The 22,281-nt window shown below is 38.3% G+C and overlaps 1 protein-coding gene across 1 annotated transcript in view; it reads left to right on the forward strand.

The window, feature by feature from the left end:
- lamc1 (laminin, gamma 1) overlaps nucleotides 1-22,281 on the forward strand; it is a 225,855-nt gene that overhangs the window by 198,076 nt on the left and 5,498 nt on the right. The window contains exons 18-27 of the mRNA XM_048601974.1: nucleotides 5,148-5,304; nucleotides 6,951-7,156; nucleotides 8,416-8,495; nucleotides 9,891-10,028; nucleotides 11,496-11,640; nucleotides 12,034-12,183; nucleotides 16,921-17,035; nucleotides 18,062-18,261; nucleotides 19,212-19,370; nucleotides 19,512-19,611. Coding sequence (XP_048457931.1) covers nucleotides 5,148-5,304; nucleotides 6,951-7,156; nucleotides 8,416-8,495; nucleotides 9,891-10,028; nucleotides 11,496-11,640; nucleotides 12,034-12,183; nucleotides 16,921-17,035; nucleotides 18,062-18,261; nucleotides 19,212-19,370; nucleotides 19,512-19,611 — 1,450 coding nt within the window. The remainder of the gene's footprint in view (nucleotides 1-5,147; nucleotides 5,305-6,950; nucleotides 7,157-8,415; nucleotides 8,496-9,890; nucleotides 10,029-11,495; nucleotides 11,641-12,033; nucleotides 12,184-16,920; nucleotides 17,036-18,061; nucleotides 18,262-19,211; nucleotides 19,371-19,511; nucleotides 19,612-22,281) is intronic.

Below are 22,281 nucleotides of genomic sequence, written 5' to 3' on the forward strand. Positions count from 1 at the left end.
TCTGATGGTGGGGCTATTCAAAGGGACAGTTTATGAATGTTGGGTGAGAGTGAGATCACGTTACCTTTTAGTGGTACTTGAACTCTCAATTTGCATATGAAGGAACAGCTTGTGCAAAATACCAGATAATAGCCAGACCTTAGTCCTTTCAAAGATTGAATAGGAGAGAACATATTTTGGATGTTTTCTTCATTTGAAATCAGTTTAGCTTTCCTCATTGCTTCCTTTCTCCTTTAATATTCTTTACAAGCAACTGTTGGAAGTTCCCTTCAAATGAATTTAGATTTTTTATTTCAAAAATAGATTGTGACAGGTTTCTGAATTTTAGTCACTTAGCATGTTAAGTTCATCATTATTTTATTTTGTGATCCTCGTAAATTTATGTCCTGTTATTACTATTCAGCCTACCTATGGAAACAATTATCATTTGCCTTTTCCTTAACTGTGAATTTTGACAATCTTAATCAGGTCACCCTGTTTGGCTCATATTGTTTTGCAATCACCTATGGAACAATAGCACTCACTGTTAATCTTGATGAAAGCCACTATACAAAGATCTAATGATCTGTGACATTGATTTCTCCCCTCCCCAATGTTAGTTTAAATCTGACTCCATGTCAAGAGGGTGTCTTGGTTTGCAGCAATGGTAATGTCAGCAGGCAGGTTAAAAAAAATCACATTGAAAACAGGAAATTAATAGTGTTTAATAGCCTTTGCATTTGGTATCTGAAAATCTAAATTGAATTAAATAATTATAATAGTACTTAGAAGGTAAAATAAGCATTAAAACCTGAAAACCATTAAAAATTATTCATAACTTTTACAAATTATTCATAATTTTTACATTCCTCAGATTTTAAAAATGCTTCTCAGTGTGGGTAGTTACAGTAGTAATCATGAAGCTGGTATGCCATTTAAAACCTGTTATAACTCTTTGGCAATATATAGCTTTTTTCAAGGAATTTTACAGCAGAGTTAATGACATGAAAGTGCAAGATTTGTCAATTCCTTTTAATTTTCCATTTGATTGCAGTCTTGGGAAATGTCAACAGTACACCCATTGGAGGTGTAGCATCACTGATAACAGCTCTTGAATATCAGTGTTTTTTCATATTGGAGAACTCCAGAGGTTCCTGTCAGATTCAGTGGAGTAGTGAGGTCAAACACTGACACTTCAGCCATGAATGTTAATAATGTTATCTTTTCAACATGAGGGAAGAAGCCTAGCTTTCTAAATTCTTTCTCCAAACTGTTGTGCCTCAACATGTTCTTGTGAAAGGGAAATTATGTTTGACTAATTTATTAATTTGTTTATTGACATTCTTGGAGGAAACAACATGCTCTTTGATAAGGGGGAAGCCAGTGGATTTGTTGTGCTTAGATTTCCAGAAGACATTTAGCAAAGTTCTACATCAAAAATTATTATGTTAAATGAGAGCTTATTGTGTAAGGGATAACTGAATAGCATGGATAGTGGATTGGTTGCCTAATCGATCCTATCAACCATGGTTTGTTGAATGATAGAGCTGGGTAGAGGCAACAAATAATCTACTTCTGCTCACATCACTAATTTATATGTTCAACTCTGCTAATGTAGCATATAAACCGACATTTTCCGAGGTACCATCAGTTCTGAGGAAGGGTCACCGGACCTGAAAATGTTAACTCTTATTTCTCTCCACAGATGCTGCTAGACCTGAACTTTTCTAGCAATTTCTGTTTTTATTTCTATTAACATCCCAATCGATCTGCACTTCACTTTTCCATGCTTTGGTGTTACATTAAGCTCCATTAGAGTCTTGACACTCATTCCCCTTGTAGGTCTAAATTCTAAAACTACCAATAAATCTAAAATTGGGGGTGGGTGCAGGTAGAAAACAAAATAACCAAATTTGCTGAATTACCCCAAAATCAATAAAGAACTAACAACCAGTAAGGACTAAATGAATTAATTAAATCACTGTAGGTTTTACTTTAGCATGATTTGGAATCAACATCATTTATTGTGAATGAACAGGTGAATGAAACCTCACATTTAAACAAAAATCACTAAATAGCCAATGTTACAAAGATATGTCTTCCGCAACCACAGATACCCAAATCACTCCTTGCACAGACATGGTAGTATACAGCAACGTGGTTCTACAATGTGTTCTTTTCATGTGTAGTAGGTCAGGCTTTCCAACAATAGCTTTCACTTTGAAGTTTCACTGAAATGTTTATGGCCAACCAAGCATATGTGTAAGAACCAGCTCTCCCTTGGGTCACTACAGTTCTGATGGTATAATTTTCTTGAGTTCCTTTTCAACCAACCAACTAACCAGTAAGACCCAACTTCATAATTTGGCAATTTCTGGGAAAGTGATACTAACCTATTCATGGTTTTGTAGATTTTAGACTATTTTGGCGAAGAACGACAGTACCTCCAGACATTCCTGTCCCTTTTTCTTCAAAACAGTTCTCCCCCTAAAAGAGCTTTGGTTCTTCACTTCAAAAGAATTTTCCTAGTCTTCTTCCTGTCTGTTTGCACTTTCTGTTTGTCTGCATTTGTCCATTGATTAACTTCGCCCTTCATCTCATTCTGTCCTCCAGCTTCTGGTTTTAACTTCCTTCATGTCAATTTGGAACCTGGTCAGACCAATATTTTTTACTATCCAAGAAAATTATAATTTCAATAGTTGTTAAAGGTATCGACCCTTTGAACATCCCTTTCAAACATTCCAAAAAAAGTTTGGTTCTACAGATGTTTTAAATGTTGAAGTACAAATGTTCTTTGCTGTACTACTTCCAAATCAAAGGTCATCACATAAATTCAGGAGAAAATTCTTTACATAGAACGTGTGACCAGATGAATTACTTGAGATAAGTAATATAGGTGCTTTTAAGCAGTAGCTAGGTAAGTACATGAGCAAGAAAGATTTCAAACAATTCTATTAGGTATAGATGAAGTAGAATAAGTGGCTGCTCATGTAGTGTGTGAACACTGGCATAGACCAGCTGGGCTGAGTGGCACGGTTTGGTGCTGGAATTCTACATAATTCCAACTTGGCCATCATCAGATTAGATTTTATAACTGAGGAACAAAATTAAAATTAAACCATGTTTGGTTCTCATCCCTCACTACCACTACCACACCCCCTCCCCACCCCCCACATGAATCAATATCATCAGGAGACAGGTGGAAAGAAGGAGAGATAGTAGGAACTGCAGATGCTGGAGAATCCGAGACAACAAGGTGCAGGGCTGGATGAACACAGCAGGCCAAGCAGCATCATAGGAGCAGAGAGGCTGACGTTTCGGGCCTAGACCCTTCATCAGAAAAGGGGGAGGGGAAGGGGGTTTTGAAATAAATAGGGAGAGAGTGGGAGGCGGATAGAAGAGGGATAGGTGGAGAGGAAACAAACAGGTCGAAGAGGCGGGGATGGAGCCAGTAAAGGTGAGTGTAGGTAGGGAGTTAGGAAGGGGATGTCAGTCCAGGGAGGACGGACAGGTCAAGGGGGCGGGATGAGGTTGGTCGGTAGGAGATGGAGGTGCGGCTTGAGGTGGGAGGAGGGGATAGGTGGGAGGAAGAACGGGTTAGGGAGGCAGGGACGAGCTGGACTGGTTTTGGGATGCGGTAGGGGGAGGGGAGATTTTGAAACTTGTGAAATCCACATTGATACCATTGGGCTGCAGGGTTCCCAAGCGGAATATGAGGTGCTGTTCCTGCAACCTTCGGGTGGCATCGTTGTGGCACTGCAGGAGGCCCAGGATGGACATGTCGTCTGAGGAATGGGAGGGGGAGTTGAAATGGTTCGCGACTGGGAGGTGCAGTTGTTTGTTGCGAACCGAGCGTAGGTGTTCTGCAAAGGCTTCCTCACATGACTGAATAGTGTGAAAGCAGCCTTCATACATGAGGTAACATTAATAGCAAGGAAGGAAAAGTATTTTAAACAAACTGAAATAGTTTAAATACAATGAGCCAGGAATTGGCAATCCTATAGAGTGTTACTCCATTCCTTTTTTTGCATTACATTAAAAACAAGCTCCACATTTCTGACAGGGAACTGATTAGGGCTCCTTTAGAAATGCCGAGCGTACTATAAATCTGGCAGGTGCCTCAGTGCAGGATAGTTGGGGAAGGCAAACCGCGATCTTTTTCCATAATCTGTTCCCCTTTTTCACAGCTGTATTCTGTGATTTAAATGTCCAGCATCACTGACAGCCACTTTGACAGTTCCTGTGAAAGGGAAAGTACGTAAGGTAATTGTAAGGGCAGGGTGCCAAATAAGTGTTGGACTGTTAGGGTAGATCAATCCGGATCCAATATCTCTCATCGGGAGTTTTTTTGGTGGGAGGAGGGGAACAAGGGAAGAAAGGGAGGGAGAAAGTGTCAGGGCCAAGGCAAAGGAGAAGAGTCGGGTATCGGGGCGGGGTGTTAGGGTGGGTTCTGGATGGAGGGAGGAGGTGGCTGGTACATTGTGGAGAGAATGGGTTGGCAGGAGGCTGTTGGGTCCTGGGAGAACAGGGTAGTGTCAAGTCAGCTTCTGAGAGTATTGGGGTTCTGGGGGACTCTTAGTAGTGAGAGTGGCATGTCTGGGGGTAATTTTAACCGATAGTCAAACTCCAGATTCTCCGATTTAAATGGATACTTTTTGGAGGCTTTCAGGTGTAGAGGATTCTGTAGGGTCCCCTTGCTCAGCTCCCCGTTGCAGTGCAGAAATGACCATCAGAACATCCAGGCAACAGAGATTTCCACAGAATATCATTAAACAGTATTGTCAATAAGTACTTCAGGTAGTAACAGGAATATTCACATGGATTAATACTTAGATGTTTAATCCTTTACCTGAAGTAACTGGTTGAATGAGAAGTGAAGAATCATGTTTTATAAAGCAAATTAGCTTGTTTTCAGGAAAGTGTTACTTTGAGTAACTGGTTAAATCTTAAATAACAACTTTGAAGCCAAGGACATGCATTGCTTTGTACATCCTGGTGCAGGAATGAAATGTTTGATTTCAGTTGCCAAAATGAGTTGATTCTGGTCGTGCTAATTTATCTTTTTTTGATTAACTGAGCAGTTGTATGTCAGTAGATAAGATTGCTAGAGCTGCAGTTGATTTAATTGGTTTCCTGCTGGTATCTTTTATCCTGTACCATGTGCTCAGGTAACTGAACATAGACAGAAGCTTAAGGACTTGGAAGATTTAATTGCAAACCTTGGAACAAGCCAGGACACAGTGAGCGACAAAGCTTTTGAAGAAAGACTCAAGGAAGCTGAAAGAACCATAATGGACTTGCTGAGGGATGCTGAAAACATGAGAGGTATATGTTATAACTGACACCTTGGACTTAATGAAGTGATTTAAAAACTCCAGTTATCATCTTGGTACTTCAATTTATTACAATTTTCTTAATTGAAATCATCATTTGGTAGTACAGAACTTGAAAATTGCTGAAAAGAGACAATGTGGATGAAGCTTTACGTTGTCCACCTATCAGGACAAATATAAGAATGCCAAATTTCAAACCCTTGCAACCATTTATACCAAAGAGTGCTAATTGGTTCAGTGTTTTGACTCCGGCATTGCCATGGAAAAAACAATGTGGAACTGAAGGCTCCCCAAGTTCCCAGGTAATCCAGAAAAAGTGCAAGGCTTGAATATATTTCCATTAGTGTTCAGAGAACAGATACCAATATATGAATATGTTGCTTCTAGCAAGCATAACGGAGCCACATTGAGCTCATTTGATTATCTTCAACTGTTTGTTAGTGTAACTATTAGCACACCCAGGATTGTTCAGCTCTGCTCTCCACGTGCTGTCCCTTGCTTCCCACTCACTCTTCTGCTTCCTTCTACCCCTCTCTCTCAGTCTTGCTCTTCCCTCTTTCCACTTGAGCTGACGCACGAGTACTTCTCCATGTTGAACTCCATCTGGAAAAACACTGAGAGCAAGTACACGGGATATGCTCTGGGTGGGTGACTTCCATGTCCATTACCACAGCTGGCTGATCCTAAAGGACACAGACTGGGTCTGTGGCAGGTGGTGAGGGAACCAATAAGAGGGTAAAATCTACTTGAACTCGTCCTCACCAATCTACTTGTTGCAGATGCATCCAACCATGACTCCATTAGTAGGATTCATCACCACACAGTCCTTGAGGAGGCAAACCCTGAAGAGCAATGTCAGAAGCAACATGTATTCATATGAAGGGATTCACTTTCTGCAAGCAAAAGCAAAGTATTTGAGCTTTGTGCCTTTTTAGGATTATTTGCGTGCTCAGCAAGCCTGTAGTTCTTTGGCGCTTTCTCCATGGCAATGCCATGATCAATCAGAGTTCAAATGCCAACCATTCTAAAACCCTTTTCTCTTGTAGTATAAATTGTTGTAATCATTTGAAAGTTGGCGTTCTTGCTCTTGGCCTGGTGAGTGCAAGGCAAAAGTCTTTGGCAGCATTTCTCTTTTCAGTGATTTTTGAACAGAAACCCTTCATACTGTCCTCGTGTTTAAAAACTGACAAGCCTATTTTGTTATTTGTGTGACTTAGTGGAGAACATGACTATCCTGAACTCATGAAAACACACAGTTATGCTTGATAAAATAAATACTAAAATGGCAAATAGAATTTAGTGAAGTATAATTTCAAGGAATACATAATTGTAAAAATGCTATGAACCAGATACAAACTACTATTTCTTTCTTCCTCCCTGCCGCTTTCATTGAATAGGTAAGAGATGTATTTGTAGCTGGTTACTTTATTGGCAGTTCCTCTTGTCAAATGAAGAACAGTCACATTTAGCGAAGTACTGAAAGGCAGCTGGTGCTAACAATTTGATAGTGTGAGTAAATAATGTAACGATCATGGTGGTAGGGTGAAGTGGATACTCATGCATCTGTTAAAAAATGCATAACTATTGTGAAATCTTCCCCAGTATGGACATATAACTTCACACAATTTCTATGAACAGATGTAGACAAAAGTCTTATGGACCGTTTGGCTGAAATTAATAACACCCTGTCCACTCAGTGGGGACGACTTCAAAATATAAAAGATACAGTAGATAACACACAACAGTTGGCCGAGCTATCCAATAATCGTATCCAGGATGCAGAGAAAGTAATTTCAAATGCTCGGACAGAGCTTGAAAAGGCCAAGGAAATCTTGGGCAATGTGGTATGTATACAAACCTCTTTAAATTCAGACAACATGCATGTTTATAAGTGAAGTAATGACCAGTTTTTGTTGAGTAATGTTATCCAAAGTTAAACATCTTACAAATTATGATTTAAGTTTTTATTTTCGCATCCAAAAGTTTGCATGCAAGGTGGTCAAAGAAGGGAGATGCATTGAAAAATGTAGATCTATTGTCATTGTTCTTTTTCCTGGCCTGTTTCTTCCGTTCAGTTGATTTATAGTAAGGACATTCTGTTATGCACCATTGGCCAGTTAAAGGTGTGCAAAATCTCAACTTACTTTACAGTGGGAGATACCGTAATATGTAATCTCGGTCAAACGCTTCAGTCGATGATATTGTAACCCAGATGTGACCGTGGACCATATGGTGTTCTGCTATGACACCTGTAGGGACATATTTTTGGCATGGCTGGGAACTGAGCCTAGACCTTCTGGCTGAAAGTCAGGGATGCTACTGCTGCACTAGTCGGATGCTGTGAAAATGTCAGAGTTTTCAAAGTGGTCCTGTTTGTGACCTTAATTGGAACAGTTTGGCAATTCCCATGACAGCCCATTGTTTTGGGAAATGTGCCTGAAAGTGAGCCATCATCAGGGAGTCTTTCTGATGAAGAACCATCAACAGTTCCCTCTCCCTTCCTGACTAAACTCTGTGCTATTGGTTGGAGAACTCGCACATTGAGAACCATATAAATAGTATGTAATGAATTTAAATCTTCTGGATTAGTTGTGGCCCTCTAATTTGTGCTAGTTTTTTTCTCTTGCTTGTTAAGAAAGGTGCAGGCTATTGAATGCGTGTGGCAGAAGATCAGTTAACACCTATTTAAATCCAACTTTCTTCAACTGGTGTTTAGATAGATGAATGTGAAACCAATAGGCTTGTTGAAGTCACTGGTCAACTGTTAACTTCCTACCAGTTGTGCAACACTGTTTGACATTCACATGGGATTGCTGGAGGTGAGCACAGCCTTTAGAATCCTCTCTGTAGGGGGCCATAAATTGGATACTGCAAATACTGTAATCACTGAGTTTTTAAATTACAGAAGAATGCATCATTAATGTCTGGCACCCGCTAGATATCTATGAATACCACATGGAAATCATCTGCATGATGTTGGAGTCATACAGGGAGCATGAGCAATTTACTCCATCCTGTGGAAAAAATGGCTCCGTTGCATTTCATAAATTGTGTAGTGAGTACTCCTGGATCATAAGTTGATTTTTTTTTAACTTTCCTGTAGTCAATAGCAACTCCTGATTCCAGTGCTGATCCAAATAATATGACACTTCTGGCAGAAGAGGCTCGTAACCTTGCTGAGAGGTAAGGATTTTGTTCACGCTCACTCTGATTAATCATCTTGTGTTTTTCACCCTGGAGCCTGGATTTCAGGCTTAATGTTTGTGTCACTGTGCTGTCTTGCCAAACTCCACAGTTTCTTAACAACTTTTAAAATAGATAGTCTTATTGAATGACTGCAAAAGATTTGCTGCACTAGAGAGGTATTTTGAGAGATTGTGGAGCAGCTTTGACTGTAATAAAAATTTAATTCAGCATCTTTCCTAAAACCCCCTGATGTGGCATGCTGAATAAGATAGATAAGATTTTTTTTAATGCTGATCTCTCTCTCTCAACTCTGGATGAATGACTTTACTCTAGTATAAAAAATGTTTCTGCTACTTTTACATTGTATTATTGTTAACCAAAAGGGAAAGTTTCTTCCATGTGCTTTGTATAACAAAATCATTAATAAATTCTTTACAGGAAAATCTTATTACCGATATTATAATATTGTAAATCTTGACCTGTGCTGATAACGTCTATCTATGCAGTCATCCAATTTTCTATCCAACATTTAAATGCTAATTTGCCAATACCCTCGCTACAAATTAGCGACTAAGTTAGTAATTTACGTTATCAAATGATTTTGTACATAAATTTGAAATTTTATATTGAGCTTTCATGTTTTCTTCTTGCAACACCATGAAATGTTTGCAAGGCATCAATATGTATCTAAAACAAGTGGCAAGGGTTCATTTAATTACCAAAAGATTGTGTGGAAGTTTTATTTTCTGCTGCTGTGGGCAAGTTGTTTCATTGTCAAGGAGGTTTCTGAATTGTGTGTGTAAATTCTGATGGAACAAATTTGTTCCATTGGTAGCATATTTATTTTTTGAGAAATAAGATTGTGAGGAATTTTGCTGGTTGAGCTACAAAAGACATTACGAAGTCTTTCATGGGTGTTCATCAAAATTGGCCTATGCACTTTGTGCATGCAAATTGCAGAAAAGCCCTAAAACACTCTCATTTTGAGACAGAAGTACATGTAATATGTAAAAGGAAATCCAAGCCAAAGTTGGACATTGGAGACACCATGAATTTCTCATTGTAGTGTGGTTGTGACTACTGACGGTGGCAGCTATTGTAAGGACAAGTACTTAAGAATCCCATTGGAGAAGATGAAACTTGTTGAAGAGAAAACATTGTGTAAATATCTGGCAGCTTTAAATACTGGACAAATGCAGAAAACACAATTTTTTGGTCAAGGTCGAGGATGAGACTTTTGGTTCCAAATAATTTTAAGCTGCATATTTCTCAAAAATTATTTTGAAGTAGGAGAATTGACTAGAATGTTAATACAAACATGCAAAGTGAACTTTCTTTGAGCTTGCGAAGCAGGACAAACTTTGCTAATGTAAGTATCATTCGATTCTACAGACATAAAAATGAAGCCGATGTGATTGAGCAGATAGCCAAGAATGCTAATGACACCTCAACTGAAGCTTATGAGCTGCTGCGTAAAACATTAGCAGAAGAAAGTGAAATCACCAACGCAATTGATGACTTAAACCAAAAGTAAGTGGGTGATAGTAAATACTTTACACCTGAACTGTAAGGATGATTAGCATATTTATAGTATTAATGAGTTAGGAATTTATGTCAGTTTATAATCTGAGAAATGAGATGAACACCTACCAACCTTTGTACCAAAGGAAATATCTATTAAGAATGACTTCTGGGCACAAGAGGATATAAATTATAATCTCAGACTTTAAATTTTTAATCTGTTATAATTGACGTTCTGATGCTTTCTAAATTGAAATAAGTTATTCTGACTGTCTCTGTAACTAGTCCTGAGGAGCGGTATTTGGATAGAGGAATCTGATTTGTTAAGAAAATAATTAATAGGAAGCATATTTGTGAGTTGAGTTTTTATTGAGTAACATTTTTGAGCCATGATTGTAACTAATTTCCATCTATTCGGTCTTAAAGTTAAAAGTCAAGGTGTAACTGACAAAGGTGCCAGTTTGTCAATAAACTAATTCCAGCTTGAAATCCCAGAGGTTGTGTTGTTACAAACATACCATGAAGAAGTGTGCCAGATTCAGACATCCAACTGTCTTTGTAGCAAGTGGTTAATAAGAATTTTACCCTAAATATTGAGACACCTGCTGTGGATGGAAAGTTGCCAGCTTTTTCAACCCGCTGATCAAAGAAGCAATAGACTAACAAGTTAATTCTAATTGCCAAGCATTGAGATGTCCCAGAAGGATTTGGAACCCCTAAATAGTCCTAGGACAATGTAATAAGCATGTTAGAAAATGTACCAAACAGAAAAAATACACGCAACAGATCGTGTTCCTAATGCAGAGGCCATAAATGCTTTCAATGGTAATACGTCTGTTAGTGCCTGTGAAATATTTCAACGATAGACATTGCGTTAATTTTTCTGTACTTATTTCCAACTTGCATTTGCAATGTCTACCCAAAGTGAGCTCCTCTACTTGAAAGAATAGGTAGTCTTATTAAAAGGTAGTATTTTAACATTTGTTTCTGTTCATTGTATTCCAAATCAATTTTGATCTTGATATTCCTCAAATTTCAAAAATCGCTTGAGCAAGCTGGGGTGATGTGGTACAGTAAAAAGCACAGGGCAAAAGCTCTCAGGACTTGGTTTGCTTGACCTTCTGGTGATTTTTGAAGCACTTTTGATTGCATCAATGGAAAAGGCAAAAAATCTGTCTTTTTGACAATGGAATAAAAATATAGCTGGTTGAGATGGGATCTTGAAGGATATTGTGAATCAATCACCTACACAGATGTTGGTGCTCCTAATCTATTTTAGGCAGCAAATCTTACTTTCTGTGTATTATAGAACCCTTGAAAATAAGCCAATCTCAGCAAGGATTGTTTAAAGGTGGAATTTCGGTGCAGCCTTTTAATAAAAACCTGTGTCATGGTAAATTGGAACATTTAGGATGTATTAATGGTTCTGCCTATAGTTACATATTGTATTTTAACTGATGTAAAACTCGTAAATAGGTATGATGCAGCAAAAAATATGTCCAGGGAGCTGGAAAAACAAGCTACCAAAGTACACAGTGAGGCAGAAGAAGCTGGCAGTAAAGCATTACAAATTTATGCTAATCTGACGAGTTTGCCTGTTGTGGACACCAAGAGTTTAGAGGTATTTGGTTTTCTGTCTTATTTGCAATGTCTTTTATGAGAAGTATTTTGAAAGCTATAGGTGGAGAGGCTGAGCAATGCTCTTGGAAACAAACACTAGGATTTTCCAGTGGTCACCCACCTTGAATTGGAAGAGCAGAGGTTTGTTACAATGACATTACATTAACTAAGTGCATCATAGTCTTTCAGATGCTTGGGGGAAGGAGGTGATAAATTGAAATAAGCACATTATCACATAGTTTATCAACTAAGGCAAATTATCCCATTTGCTAACTTGGTCATTCATAATAAGGAATTATGTTGTACAAACGGTCATATTTTACAATGAGAGTACTGTTGGGAGAGCTTGTATGTTCTATGTAAAATAAAATAAAATGACATTCCTATCTGTTAGAATGAAGCAGAAAAGATTAAAAAGGATGCAGCAGACTTGGATGGTTTGATTGACAGAAAATTGAATGATTACAAAGACATGCGGGATGACCTGAAAGCAAAGGAAACTGAAGTTAAGAGCCTTTTGGAAAAGGGGAAAACTGAACAGCAGGTAAAACATAGATTCCAGCTTTGTTGTATAAATTTAAAACCTAACTCTGTGTTTATGCATTTTGCTTAATTCTTTCCAAAATGTTTCATGTGAATTAAATGTTAATTCCACCTCCCTTTTTTCTCACTAATAAATTATATTCTTTTTAATTTTTCTTTTATCACTTGTTAGAATGTGGTGAAGGAGAGTGTTGGAAGAAGATGATATGTGGAGGTTGACCTTGAATAAGGCATGCAAGCCTTGGAATAGGGAGTGATAAGCGAACATGATGAGAATATGACACTTAAATTTTAATGACAAGATATCACCAAAGGCCTAAATCAAAGATAGAATGGTAGCAAATTCTTGGCAGGTATCTTTATAGAGAAGTGAGCTCATTAACTACGGGCATTGTACAAGATACTAGAAACAGAACACTCTATTGTTTTAGGAAGCTCACCTCATGTATCAATAAATTTTTTGTTTGAAGAAATACTGACCATTGGATTATTTTAAAGTTCTGCCAAGAGGTTTTTTTAATTTGTCTGTGGGACATGGGTGTGGCTGGCTACAGGAGCATTTATTGCCCATATGTGAATGTGTGGCGATAAGGAGACTTGCACTGACTTTCTAATGAAGTGAGTTGTTGGATAAATGACAAATTCTATATATAGACAAGTGTGATCTTGTATACAAAGCCAGAAGACTTAAGTCATCTCAACACCAAGCATGAGTACCCATTAAATTTAAAAAAGCTGAAAAGGAACCTGGTGTAGTTACCAGGTGCATTAAAGGCTCAGACACAGTGTAAGTCGCAGACTTGAGGGAACTTATAGGCCATGGAATAAAAGTGACAGTATCGACATGGATACAAAATTGGCTGAGAAGTAGGCAACCAGGTGATGGTTAATTGATATTTTTCTGGTTGGAGGAAGGTTTATGGTGGAGTTGGCATTCAGGCCCTTGCTTTTCAGGATATATATTAATGATCTGGTGCTTGGTGTACAAGGTACAATTTCAAAGTTTGTAAATGACACTAAACTTTAGAACTGAAAAATGTGAGTAGGATAGTTTAAACCTTTAAAAAGGATGCTGACAAATTATGGACTGGACAGCTAGGTGGTAGATGGAGTTAGGTCTAGAATCTGGTACCAATTGCTGCTAGTTCTTTGATTATGTGTATTGTTTGCTGGGATTTAATTCTAAAAGGTACAGAGTTAAATCTCTTTTAGGACTGAGAAAAGTTTTTAAAAAAAAATCTGACCTTGTGGGTGGAGTTGCTGCAGCTTGGATAGTTAACTGGGGCTAACAGTTAATCTAATTTAAACCAGTTTCTAAACTGTATTATCTGAGAAGTACTAGCGAAAAGGAAAGTCAGAGAATAAGAGGAGGAGCTAACATTAACATAATGGGAGTATCTTTAAGATTAAGTAATTAGAAAAGTTAGCACGTGAGACTAATTAAGTTCAAGACGTGGCAGGTGAGGTCAACCGAGTGGAATGTGTGACTTGTCATATGTGGGAAATCATGGATCCTGCCAGCATCCTAGATGCCAATGTGTGCAGGAAGTGCTCCCAACTGCAGAAGCTTGAGCTCAGTGTTTCATACCTCAAGTGGCAGATGGAGACATTGCCACATCTGTGAGACTGAGAGCACCGTTAGAGAGGGGCTCACACCACAGCTCAAGGGACTGGAGGAAAGTGAAAATGGGTGACAACCAGACAGTCAAAGAGAATCTGGCAGGGAGTACAGGAGTCCCCTGGGGTAATGCTCACAAATCTAGGTTTCCATTTTGGAAGCTGATGAGGCTGCTATTCTTCAAGGGAGTACAGAAAGAGCCAGGTTTCTAGCACCACAGGAGGGGAGGAAGACGACAACAGGAGCAATGGCATTAGGGGATTATTATTTAAGGGAACAGTTAGAACTGTATGCAGCCATGGACCTGACTCCATGATGAAGTATTGCCTTCCTGGTGACAGGGTCAGGGATGTCAATGAGTGGATATTGGGCATCATGAAGTGGGAGGCTGACAAGACTGACATCATGGTATACAATCTACCTATATCATTGGAACCAGTGAGGGACGAAATTATATCAAGCATTTAGGGAGCTAGGCAGTTGTTGAAAGAGCAGAACCTCTCGGCCTGTAATCTCTGGATTATTCCTGGTACCACATGCTAGTGAGGGCAATCTGTGCTTGGAGCCAGAGGACGTTGGTGGAATGTCAAATGAGTACTTCACATCTGTTTTCACTTTGGAGAAGGAAGGTATAGATACACAGTTCAGGAACAGGGACTGCGAGGTTCTTGAGCAGTTTGACATTGGGTGTGAAGAGTTTGTGGACCCATTGCTAGCTCAAACTTTTTTACAGGCTTAAACATGGATAAATCCAAATTGTAATACAGGCTGCTGTGGGAGACAGGGAAGTTACAGGGGCTGTGACCCAAATTTTTAATTCCATTCTGCCGACAGGGGAGGTGCCAAAGGACTTGACAACTAATGTAGTTCCACCTTTTCGATAGGATGGTAGAGGTAAACCAGGGAGTTACAGACCAGTGAGTCCCACATCAGAAGTAGGAAAACTATTGGAGAAAATTCTGAAAGAAGAATTAATCTCCACTGCAAGAGGCAAGATTTGATCAGGGATAGTCAGCATGGGTTTGTCAGAGGGAGGTCATACCTAACAAATCTGATTGAATTTTTTGAGGTGGTGACCAGATGTGTAGATGAGGGTGGTGCAGTTGATGTCAAAGGCTTTGCTGAAATCTATATAAACTACAAGATCCCAAATAGGAGACTGATGAAGAAGGTGAAAGCACATGTGATCCAAGGTAACTTGACAAGCTAGATGCAAAATTGGCTTAGTGGTTGGAATCAAGGATAGTGTTAGAAGGCTGTTTGTGACTGGAACCCCCCAGTGTCCAGTGGTGTACCACAGTGCTGGATTCTTTATTATTTGCTGATACAAACAATATAAAAGAAAATGTAAAGGGATGATAAGTTTGTGGGTGACACAATGGGCCAAATTGTTGATAATGAAGAAGGTGGCTACAGGAGGATATAAGCAGATGTTGGTCAAATCAGCAGATTAGTGGAAGATGGAATTTAACCCTGAGAAGTATACGGTGATTCACTTTGGAAGAAGCAACAAGACAAGGGAGTATTCAATGAATTGCAGGGCACTATAAGGCTCAGAGGAACAGAGAGATCTTCGGATGCTTATTAATAGGGTAGTTAAGAAGGCATACTTGCTTCTATCAGTTGTGGAATAGATAGTAAGAGCAGGGAGGTTACAGCTGGGTAACGTGTGCAGTTCTGGTCACTGCATTATACAAAGGATGTGATTGCATTAGAGAGGGTACAGTGGAGGTGGCAGAGAGTTGTACAATTACAACATTTAAAAGGCATCTGAATGGGTACGTGAATAGGAAGGGTTTAAGAGGGATATGGACCAAATGCTGGCAGATGGGACTCAATTAATTTATATATTAATTTATTAATTGATATTTGTTCAGCATGGATGAGTTGGACAGAAGGATCTATTTCCATGCTATTTATGTCTATGACTCTTAAGTGCTGCAGAGTGGGAGTAGTGTAGATTTAGAGCAGTTTTTTTCTTTGTTGAAGGGCCTTGCTCCAAAGCATATGGAGAGACAGTATAAAATAAAGGGTACTATTCTAAATGTTGAGCAGGAGCAGTATGACCTGGGTGTATACGTGCATAAGTCATTAAAGGTGACAGGATGGATATAGAGACTTGTTAATAAGGTATACAGTTCATAGGGAGATCCAGTACAAGAGAAACGAGGTTATGCTGAACTTATAAAGTTAGACTTCAACTGGAGTATTGTATATAATTCTGAGCACCACGCTTTAGAAAGGATGTGAATGCATTGGAGAGAGTGCAGAAGAGATTTATGAGAATGGTTCCAGGGATAAGAAATTTCAGTTCGACTGGAGAGATTGAGACTGTTTTCCTTGGAGAGAAGGCTGACGGGAGATTTGATAGAAGTTTTGAAAATCATGAGGATTCTAGACAGAGCAGATAGGGAGAAACTGTTCCTGCTCATTAAGCGGATCAAGAATGAGAGGGTGCAGTTTTGAATTGTTTTGCAAAAACAAAAGCAAAGGTGAGATAGCTTGGGTCTGGAATGCACTGCCTGGATATATGGTGGGGGGCAGGTTTACGTGAGACATTCCAAGGGGGCATTAGATGAATATTTCAGTTGAAACAAAGCACAGGGTTACAGGGGAAAGGCAGAATATTGGCACAGTCAAAATGCTCAGTAAGCTAGTGCAGATATGATGGACCAAATGGCCAGCACCATCACCATAACAATTATATGAACTATGAGGGAACCAAATGGGTTTCTACTAAATAATTAGTGCAAAACTGATTTTACTGTTGGGCTGTATAAGGACCTGGTTCATCCACATGCGTATTCTGCGCACAGTTTTAGCCTGTACGTCTAGTAATAGCTATTTGAGCTTTTAGAATGTTTGCAGAGGAGGACAAGGAGGATGCCTAAATTAAGGTCGATAAACCTTCGAGTAGGCTTAGAGTATGTTCACTTTGAAGAAGCTTGAGTTTAAAGTGTATATGACTGAAGTATTGGAAATCATAAAAGCATTGGAAAAATTTGAATAACCCAAATAATAATGGAACCTGAGGTTTATGGCTATAAAAAAAAAACGTGCAAACTGCAATCCATAGATGACTGACAGGATATTCATTCTGATCTATTTTGTATCTTAAAGACTGCTGACCAGTTGCTCGCCCGTGCAGATGCAGCTAAAGCCCTGGCTGAAGATGCTGCCAAGAAGGGAAAGGCTACCCTGCAGGAGGCTCAGGATATTCTGAAAAATTTGCAAGGTCTGTAAACTGATGTACCTAGTCTAATAAAATGTAATATGCCCCCAATTTAAAAAAAGACTTTTGCCTTGACCATTTTCTAGTCAAGACCAGATGGTTCTTCTGGTTAGCTCTTAGTACATTAGAAGAACTTGGGAAAGAGAACAGAGAATATTTGTGTACTGAATGATTAATTGGAATTGGGCACTCCTTTCTTTGGGTTGCAGTTTCTTTAAAATTGCGCAATATTCTAGGTCAATACAACTGAGTTTCTAAAACTAGTACATATAGTTACCTCTTAACTACTTTGATTATTTATAGATTTATGTTGAGTAATTTCCTTTTCTAAAGTATTGTAGTGGGGATGTTTGTGAATAATTATTTGATTCTGGGACTTGAACACATAACCTTGTCTTTTGAGATCTTGCATATGTAAATCTAGTCAATTGTGAAGTAACAATGACTGCAATTCGCAAGTATTCAGTTGACTTTGAAGTAGTTTTGTACATCCTGAAAACAATGTTTTAGCAGAGATGTATGTTTTCTTGTTCTTTTCATGTCCTAATTAGATGTCCTTCTTCACATCTTCGCTTGGTCAAGTTTAGCTTTATTTTTTGTTTATTCTGTCACTTGTATAACTTGAGGAAAATGTTACATATACGTACATGGACAGAATAAAGCATCAGTATAATTACATTTATACCTAGCCTTTCTGTTCAGTTAGCCACACCACTCTGGTATTTGATTAGTAACCTTAGAAGATGTTGTTTCCTTCCTTTCTTTGTCTTCCCTTCATCAACCATGCCCCCTCCTGCACCCTTTTTACCAAAGTGACTTATCTCAAGAGTGTGGTCACATGTACTTTTTGAAATGGAATGGACTTTTGTTGCTGTTTAAAATTACTCCAGAGAGTAAAAAGAAAAATGCAGCTCATCTTGCCAGTGGTTACGCTGATGCCAATAAACGAATAAATGTTAACCAAGGGAACAGCAGCTGCTCTGAATCATGTCCAAGTATTCATAGCCAAAATGATTTATTTTCATGCAGATTTTGACAAGAGAGTGAACGACAACAAGACAGCAGCTGAAGAAGCTTTGAAAAAGATACCAGGCATCAGGAAGACCATTGATGAAGCCAATGCAAAGACAAAACAGGCTGAGGATGCATTGGGTAATGCAAGAATGGATGCATCTGAAGCCAAAAAAAAGGCTGAAGATGCAAAGAAAATTGCAGAAATGTTACAGGAGGTAAGAATGTTTTCATTTTGTGTCAACAACTTCAAATAATAATTGTATCAAATCTTCTAAACTTCCTCGTAGCCTCCTTTCACTGGGTATTACTCTTAATAACACACAATTTGCTGTTCTCAGTGGAAAATTTTGATCCAGTACCTTGGACCTTGACTCTTTCACCCTCAGATGTTTGCAAACACAATATATTTAATACTTTAATATGTATTCAACCTTGAATTCTGGAAGATCAATTCAGAATGATATACAGTTGCAAATACTTTGACTGGATTAGCCCACAAGATACCATGAAATTACAAAAAAATTAAATTTTGTCTAGTTTTGTTATTACCTTTTAAGATGATACAATATCTGATAGAAATCTTAATTAAAGCTGCATATTTAAATTAACATAAAATTGGATATTATCATTTTTGTTATGGTGGGTGATTTCACCATCAGCCCTCATTCCTTTGAAAATGGGGGCTGCTGATCTATATCTGTTCTACCTGATAACTGGATAAGAATTAAATGTTTGCTGTTATCCAGATCGAGATTGGAGTAGACAATACAGTTAGGCAATGTGTACTCTTAATCTTTGTAGTATGAAATATCCATTGATTTAGATCTCCATGTTATAGGTGGTATCAACATTAAAATTTAGGTAACTAAATTAAAGGCAACATAGCTGATTAAAGTGAATGAATTATATATCTGCAAGTGTATGTGAAATTTTATACTGTTTTTAAGGGTTTCTGGGCAAATGTGTTACTGGAACAAAACTGTGACTATTACTATTCAGAGCATCCATGTTACCTGTTTCAGCAAGTTAAGGAATAATTGAGCATTTCAAAGAAAAATTGTAGGTCCAGACACAATTGAGCCATTTCACTTGAGTGCCACGGCCTTTTGATTAAGTACAGCTTTTAGCTGTTGGTTAAATCCTTGGCCAATGATTGCCTTTGTAGGATGCTGCTAAAACGAAGCAGGATGCTGATGACACCTTTAATGATGCCATGACCTTGGAAAGTGAAGTCAGTAACATGATGAATCGACTTAAAGAAGCAGAGGATGAACTTGTGGGGAAGAAGAATGAAGCAGACCAAGACATGATGATGGCAGATATGGTGAGGTTATTCAGATTTCTTAAAATTCATTGGCATGAAGAGCTGCCAGAATTATTTTTGTACAATTGGTCAATTACATCAGATCAGAAATACATAATGCATTTTTAGAATTCTAACCATGATGTCACATTGTTCCTTCAGGCTTCTCAAGCTGCAAAAGAGGCAGATGAGCAGGCAAGAAAGGCCAAAAAGGCTGTGCAGGGTGTGCTAAATACCATCAATAAGTTGTTGGGAGAACTGGGTAAGTATTAGTGGTCTTATGTTGCCTAACTTAGGCTGATCAAATGAAGCAACGGACTTGCGTTACATAGACACAGTTAAGTTTCTGGTAAAGGCTGGCACTGGGCCTTTCCTTTGCATGGCTCCCAGCTACATGCATTTTGTTTTATGGAAAACTTTCCCAAGTTTCTAGCCTCTTATGTTTGCGATTTTCAATTAGTAGTCGTTGTGTCGTTGGCGACAAGTGTAAACAATGTAGCCACAGGCACAGTGCTTGAAGTAAAATAGCTGGTGTTGAACCACAGTGCCTTCAGCAACATGACAGCAAATAGAGGCTGTCAGAAGCCCATGTCCATCAGCAGTGAAGTGAATGAGTTGCTGCCACCTACCATTCAAGCCAGTAAAGTAATTTCACCATTCTGTCAGTGTGACGGTTGCAGCATTGATCGAAAAAAGGTTGATTGTGACATACGAATTCATTGAAAGTTTATCTCATTGCTATAGGAACCACCAGGCAAGCCAAACAGGATGTCATCTATAGAAACACTGAGAGCAGTCACTAAGGAAATGTTTCGGGCAGTAGAAAATGCAGCATTAGAGGTTTATCCCTGTTTGTGACAATGACAGCAATTATGACAAGTTAGGTTTTCTAGATAGCAGCCTCTGACAACCAATTAAAACAACTTGATTTTATAAAATTCTTAGGATGGTTTGATAACACACCTGACCATCTGCATTTTTTTTTAAATTAAGATGGAGGTTAGTGTTTCTTTAAGATGAGCAGATATTGCATGGTGTGAAATGTTCAGTGTGTTTTAAAACTTAACTCCGTGATACCACGGGACATTGTTGTGCATGAGCTTTTACCTAGGCTAAAACTTTGGGCCCAGTGATGAACATTACCAGATAGCTACAAAATACTAGTTTGTAAACCAAGTGTACTCTGGGATAAGTTCATATTGCATCTGGTGTTGAAAAGTATAACTATTCTACAACGTAAAATAACTGCTCATTTTAAGTGAAATAAGCCTGCAGTATAATATTGAGAAACAATTTTAATAATGTTGAATGTTTAATTTTATCCTCCATCCTTTCTACAATTGACACACTTGTATTTGATTTTTTTCTGAGAAAATGGTAGGTAGAGCAATTCTGATCTTAACATAAAACCTTCTGCACTTGCCAGATTACTACTGTTGTTCTGCTTGGCTCATTCTAGAATGGGAGATGTAACGTATCTTCTTTCCAGGCACTTTGTGGATATTAAACATTATTTGTAGAGATGTTCCATTTATTTACTTGAAAATGCTGGAAGTAATCAGGCAGCATCCATGACCGTATAGACAGGTGTTGTGTGACCTAAGTATTTCCAACATTTTTTGCTTTTAGTTTAAATTCCCAACATCCGTGTGATCCCATTTATTTAAATTAGACTTTTCATTCAACTTCATTTTATCTTGACTTATATTTCAATGAAGAATGATGCAACAATTCTGTGTACACCCATGCATCCACTTTGTCTTGATGGTTTATACAAGTTTCCTACCTTCCCCAGATGTTTTGAGATTCTTCAGAGGGAAAACAGCCAAACTCCTCAATAAATACCTCTTCAGTCACTTTGGTACAAAGAAGTAGATTGATTGGTCCAGTGCAAGTTTCTGTATTGGGTGTGTGAAGCTACAGGCAACCTTTCCCACCTTTACTGTCGACTTTTCCACTTCCATATTTCAAATTACTTGCCTAGATGAGCCCCAACACTCTCTAAGCTCAGGAGACATCTGCACTTGTCCCAATATCTTGGTGTTCTATCAGTAATTTGTCTGAATAACTAACTAAAGAACCTTGTAATTTAATTTTCTAGAGAATGGAATTATTAGCTGCTTTCAGAATGATGTCTTGACATGCAAAGCAGTTTAAAAACCAGTAGTCACAGCATTAGATCTTGTTTTAAACATTAACTGTGAAGTGAATTTAGACAACAAATGCACAAATTAATTCATAACAGTAACACCTACAGTATAAAATCTACTACTTTATTCGTCAACAGGAAAACCAGTATTATTTACAATCTCCACTAAATTGCTAAATTCTGAATTAATACCTAATATTTTAATGTTTTTATTTTATCCACCTTGAATTGAAAATAGAAAATATAATCTCTAAATTGTGAAAACTAGAAACGCTGGAGATACGAAGGGACTTTGGGGTCAAGGCACATAAACATCAAAGTGTCATGGATAGGAATAGAAAAGTAATCAAAATCTAATGCAATATTGGACTTTATAATGGATGTTTCACTTCACTGAGGGAGGCTGAGGTGCCGTGACATCATGCACTTTTACAGAAATGTTATAATTCAAACCTTTTGATAGCCTTGGTAGAATCTCCAAAGTTCACTGTGTCATATTGTTGTCCAAGAATTTCTCCTGCACTCATTGCCTCCCATTGCTGTGTGTTAGAAGGATTTGCATGTTGGTACTCCTTTTTTTTTTTGGATGTCTTACAAACACATCTTCCTTAGCCATCAAGTCCTGGGTGGGACTCAAACCTAGAGTTTCTGGCTTAGAGGCAGACTTCTATCCACTATGCCATGGCCACCTCCTTTATATCTAATGAGCTAGAGTGCAAAGGAATGCAGCCTTGCTTCAGTTATCATAACCTAGGTTAGAATGCACCTGGATGACTGTGCACA

The sequence above is a fragment of the Rhincodon typus genome, chromosome 10 (genome assembly GCF_021869965.1).
Source record: "Rhincodon typus isolate 14 chromosome 10, sRhiTyp1.1, whole genome shotgun sequence".
In the NCBI taxonomy this organism is placed as follows: domain Eukaryota; kingdom Metazoa; phylum Chordata; class Chondrichthyes; order Orectolobiformes; family Rhincodontidae; genus Rhincodon; species Rhincodon typus.